The sequence below is a fragment of the Myotis davidii genome, unplaced genomic scaffold, assembly GCF_000327345.1.
Source record: "Myotis davidii unplaced genomic scaffold, ASM32734v1 scaffold992, whole genome shotgun sequence".
Lineage (NCBI taxonomy): Eukaryota > Metazoa > Chordata > Mammalia > Chiroptera > Vespertilionidae > Myotis > Myotis davidii.
In genome coordinates, this window is record NW_006283543.1 from 644,873 (window position 1) to 650,122 (window position 5,250).

Genomic DNA, 5,250 nt, shown 5'->3' on the forward strand with positions numbered 1-5,250 from the left:
AGAGTGTCAGCCCCAGAGACTGCCTGAGCATTCATCTTAGCCCTTCTCTAACTGTGACCTTGGGGACATCACATTCTCTCTCTTTTCCTTGGTTTACTTGCTTGCAAAAGGAGCCAAATACTAGCACCCATCTCCTAAGATTGTGAAGATGAAATAAGTTAAAATGAGACTAAGAAACGTGCACAGAATATAGTAACCTCAGTGTTAGCTATTGCCATTGGAGTCAGAAAACCCAGGTTCCCATCTGGGCTCCACTAGCTGACCTTGAGCAGGTCCCTCTCCCTCTCTCTGCCTCAGTTTCCTTCTCTAGCATGGAATTATGCTCTCTCACTGAGGGGAGAATATAGGATTGCAGGGAGAATGTAGGTGGAAGTGGGTTGTGTGTTGTGAGTTGCTGTGCACATGAGTAGTGTTATCATTAATTTTGAATTTGCTTACCTTTGCAGAGAGGGCAGACACTGTGGACCATACAGCTCAGCAGATGAGGCCCTGGGCTGGAAACAAAGTCAGTCTTGAAGGCTAGCCTGGGCCAGGACATGCTGCTGGCTTCTGGGCCTGGGGAGGGGCTCTTGAACCATCCTCTCTATGGGGCAGTGTGAAGCTCACCCAGTCTACCAGGAACCTAGTCCTGCACTATCTGTGGAGGCATCTTGATTTACCCTTTTGGCCTGTTGGGTTATCTTGGGGCCCTTAAGGAAGATGGAGGTGATAGATGGAAACAAAATTTGGAATGTTAAAGCAAAACTTGCTGGTAACAATACTTTCCTGGCTGTAGATCAGAGCAGAGAGCTGGAGCTGAGGCTGGGATGAGGGTATCTTGCTCCCTGTCTTAGCTGGTGTCTGCAGTGTGTGTGAATCGAGTCCAGGTAGGTGTGTGGGTCCTGGAAGCTCACATGCATCTCTGCTATCTCCTCCTCACATCTCAAGCAATGGATAAGTGGGTTTCCCATCCATGGCTCCTTCAGGCACAAGCCAAGGTAAATTCTGCTCTTTGGGCAGAATTGATGGGAGAGTTCCTCGGCTGCTCAGGTGACTGCAGAGGGACTGGGCCTAGACCCTGCAGGGGATCACCAGGTTGCCTTCAGTAGCTCAACCCTATATAGCTGGTGAGAAGAGAAACCCTATAGCTTGCCTCCTCTGACTCTGCCTCCTCACAGTGAGTCCTAAGCATGCAGGATGTTCCCTCTCTTTCTGATTGGGTAAGGGGCCTTGTTGATTATATCCCCCTGCACACACATGGAAATGAGTTTGGATTTTCTGAGCACACACCAGCTGGCTGGGGGGAGGCAGCCCAGAAGGCTGCTGGCTAGGGAAAGGGGAGAAGAGAGAAGGGAGGAGAGGGAGCCAGGCCAAGATGAAAATTCCACCTTCTCACAGCAGAGCAATGATGGGGTGCTGAGTGCTCCCCACAGCTCAACAATTCCTATCCACTCAGGCCAGCCTATCCTATGAGAACTATAGTCTTCAGGGTGCAAAACACTGAGCTGGCCATTAGCGAGGTTGCCTGGTAGTAGACTTGTCTGTACCCTCAGAGAGGTCCTCCCCCTCTTCTAGGCCAACCCTTTCATGGGGGTGGGGGTGGATCTGAGGCCCTAAGAGGGAACCAGCACTACCTCGGATCACAGAAGACCACAAGTCCGTCTTGTCCCGGTCCACTCAGGTTCTCCTGTGGAACTGCCTGGGACGGAATGACTAAGGTTCCACTGGCGGTGGGCACTGCGCCCCACTTGGGTAGCCCAGAGGCACGAAAGGCTCCGAGGGGCGGGGGAGGGGTGGGGTGGGGTCAGGCGTTTGACTCCGCCTCTTCGTGCTGGTATCGGTCTGTGCTTGGGTGCTGGCTCAGTCTCCGCAGCTCTCTGCTGTCGCTCCTGGTCCGCGAGATGACACCGCCTCCGCCCAGATGCACCTCCCTCGGTGTCCCGCGCTACCGCATTTCTGGCCCACAGGCTCGGTCTGGACTCCCGCTGCAGTTGCTACTGCTGCTGCTCTGGGCGGCCGCCGACACCCAAGGCCACCCGAAGAGTGGACCCCGCATCTCCGCTGTCTGGAAAGGTAGGTGGCACGCGCGCGGGGAGGGGGGGGCGAGGGGGGGCGGAGCGCAGGATCCGATGCCTCGCGGGTGGGTGCAGAGTGTGCGGCACCGGAGGGGGTGCGTGCGCGAGGCTCTGTGGGTCCCGGGTGCTACTCTCGGGGAGAGTATGGGTCTGGATGAGGGTGAGTGTGCGCGCTGGCACACTGGAGCCGCTGGAACACTGAGGGGAAGCGGGTGGTGGGGCCGGAACCCAGGCTAAGTCGCTCCAAGTCCGCCCGCAGCTCGGAGCCGCAGCGCCGGGCACCAGAGAAGGGAGCCGGCACCTCTCTCCGCCCAGAGGCGCGCTCTGTCCTCCAGCACAGGGCCTCTGTGCAAGACTCTTCTTGGGCTGGGACCTCCACCCAAGTCCTTCCTGAGCTGCGGACTCCGCTGTTGCAAGGAGCCTTGGCTGGGCCAGAGACGGGGGCGCAGACTCCTTGCTGCCGCTGCTCCGCTCTGGCTGTGGGAACAAAGACCCTGCTGCCTGCCCTCGCCCCGGGCCCAGGACCCAGACCGGTCAAGGGGTGGGCACCCTGTGGTGTGCTGGGACTTGGTGTGGTGCTGCGGAGGCTTGGGGGACCTGGGCGCTACCTCTGCAATGCCGGCCCCGGCCCCGGCCCGGCCGATCCCCCACCCTACCGGTCCGCACGTGGCAGTTGTTAGCAGGAATAGGTGCCAGCGCTGTGGGCACAGCACTGGGTGGGGTGCGGCTGTTAGGACCCCACGCAGCGGATCTGGGGTGTAGCTTTTAGGATGCGGTGGATATGCGAGTCTGAAGAACAGGAGTCTCCCTCAAGGGTGCCTTAGTTAAACAATGGGTCCAAAAGCCGGTTAGGTGGGGTTTGAGGCTTTATGCCATGAGGGATTGAGCTCCCCTCCCCTGCATTGCACGCAAATGCTTCCCACTCCCAGGACAACTGGGTTCTGTCCCCAAATTTGGTGGTGCTGTGGCCCCCTGTGGTGGAGGTGGACTCAGGGTGGGGGTTGGAGAAGCTGCCTGGTCTGGCCCTGACAGGGCCCTTTGATGACTGAGGCGGTTTGCAGGGATTGCCAGAGCCTGAACATTATCTGGGGCAGGTATTCTTAGCAGAGAGAAGGAAAAGCCCCCACACACAACCAATGGCATGAACTGCAGCTGCAGCAGAGAGAATGTGACTCGCCCAAGGTCACTGGACAAAGTGCAGACAGGGCTTGGATCTGGCACAGGTCCAGTGCTAGCACTGGGTTAAGGAGGGGAGAAGGATTTAGGCAACTTCTTGGTCACAAAGGAGGGACTCTGGGGGCCAGCTCTGTAACCCAGCCCCAGATATTCTGTTGGAAGTGCAGCAGAGTAGGTGGACCTTTGGCGTCTACTCATGATAGACACCTCCAGCCCAGGCTTCCTCTGCCTTCCCAACATCTTGGCCTTGAATCAAACCTCTTGGCTGTCCTGGACAGCCCAGCATTTGGGCCCTCTCAAGGGGATAAATGGCCATGTCTAAGTGTTCTAGCTTCTCCCCCTGCGCCCACCCCCTTGCATTCGGCTGTCTTGCCTCTACTCCCCCAGACTTCTAAAGACCCTTCCCCCCACATATTTAATGCACACCCATGTCTTAGTACTTAATGTGTACCTCCCCCTCTCAGGCACTTAGTCTTTCCACCCTGAGGCTATTTGAAGCTGCTTTCAGTTCTTTTGCCCACTTTTCAAAGCTCCCAACCCAGCCCCACCTCTCTTTTTCCTCCATGCAGTTCACTATAATAGCCACTCTGGCTGTGCCCTCTGCTTGGTAATACACTAATATCCCCCCGCTGGGGTCTGCCAACCCCTCACTTGTCTCGTTCTAGGGCAGCCTGTAGTCTCCTTCATTAGTGCCAGGCACCCCACTGACCAGACAGACCCTGCCATTTGCCTGTCCCTCAGGACCACCAGCTGGTGATGGTATGCCTGGCTGACAGCTGCCTTCCATTTCCTGTGGGGTGACACATGGACAGAAGTGGGCTTGGGCAGGGCAACCCCAGAAGTGGGGTGAGAGGAGGATCCCCTTGGCCTTGCTGTAGTATAAGCCTAGGTTCCTGTCTACCAGTGGGTGGTTGTGGGTGGGTGGTAGCCTCTAGGAACAACCAGATCTAGGATAATGGTGATTCTGGAGCCACTTCTCTATGAGGCATAGTTTGGTGTTAAGTTTTAAGCCAAGACAGGTGTGGGACTGGGTATGGAGCTCCAGCTCTTCTTCGTAATTTATTTTTTGCTCTATGGACCCCTATACCCTAGGGCAGTGGTCAGCAAACTGCAGCTCACGAAGTGTGGCTCTTACACAAAATACCACAAGTTAAAAGAAGTTTACAGTGTGATTGAAACTTCATGGCCACACTCAAGGGGCCAAAGAGCCACATGTGGCTCCCAAGCACTTGTCAGAGGTTGAGAACTCTCCAACATATTGAGTCTGGGTCTAGCAGTTTTGGGCAGAGAGGGATGTGCTAGCACTAACCTGCTGGGTGCCCTCGAGCTCCACAGTGTCTGACTCTCAGAGCTCACCAGAGCAGGAAGGGCTCTGAGATTGTCCCCTGAGGGCTGTCACTGACACATGGGCCAGTCAGAGATATGACTGTTTGGGCCTGCCCTTCCTGCAAGCAGGGGCTGGAGAAGAGTGGGTCATAGGTGAGGGCAGGAGATTGGCATGCCTGTGGAAGCTATGCACCCCTCTCTCATTTCATCCCCAGTTAGAGGAGATGGAGAAGTTCAGGAAGGTCCTGACCCCCAAGGTCAGAGATGAGCCAACCTGCCTCCAAGGAGAAACAGAGCTGCTTGCCCAGCCGGTTCTGCCTCTCCCTTGTCCAATTAAACAACAGGATGTTATTGTTGACTTGAGGCTGCTGGGGGAGCCATTATGGAGCTTCTCCCCAGGGCAGGGATGAGGTCACAGCTGGGGCTCCCTAAGCATCAGCATTTTCAGTGGAAATCCTTGCCCCCTTGGGGACTTAGATGTGCTCCTCACCTTCAGGGTGAACCCCCTGCAGAACAGAGAGGGGGCAATTCCCAGGAGGAGATGGGGGTTGGTCCTAGGCTGGGAGAGAGATGCTCCTGTGGTGCCTCTAGGAGCTTCCTGCCAAGCTCTGTGACCCCTCTGTCCTGAATAGTGAAGGTTCTGAGAGCAGGCTGGATGGAGTGGGTGCAGGCACAGGCTCAAGAAGACCGTGGT

The 5,250-nt window shown here is 56.3% G+C and overlaps 1 protein-coding gene across 1 annotated transcript in view; it reads left to right on the forward strand.

The window, feature by feature from the left end:
• The first annotated feature begins 1,623 nt into the window (after positions 1-1,623).
• The window catches only part of SEMA7A (semaphorin 7A (John Milton Hagen blood group)), a 24,628-nt gene continuing 21,001 nt past the window's right edge, over positions 1,624-5,250 (forward strand). Inside the window, exon 1 of the mRNA XM_006753730.2 lies at positions 1,624-2,052. Coding sequence (XP_006753793.1) covers positions 1,689-2,052 — 364 coding nt within the window. The 5' untranslated portion in view covers positions 1,624-1,688. The remainder of the gene's footprint in view (positions 2,053-5,250) is intronic.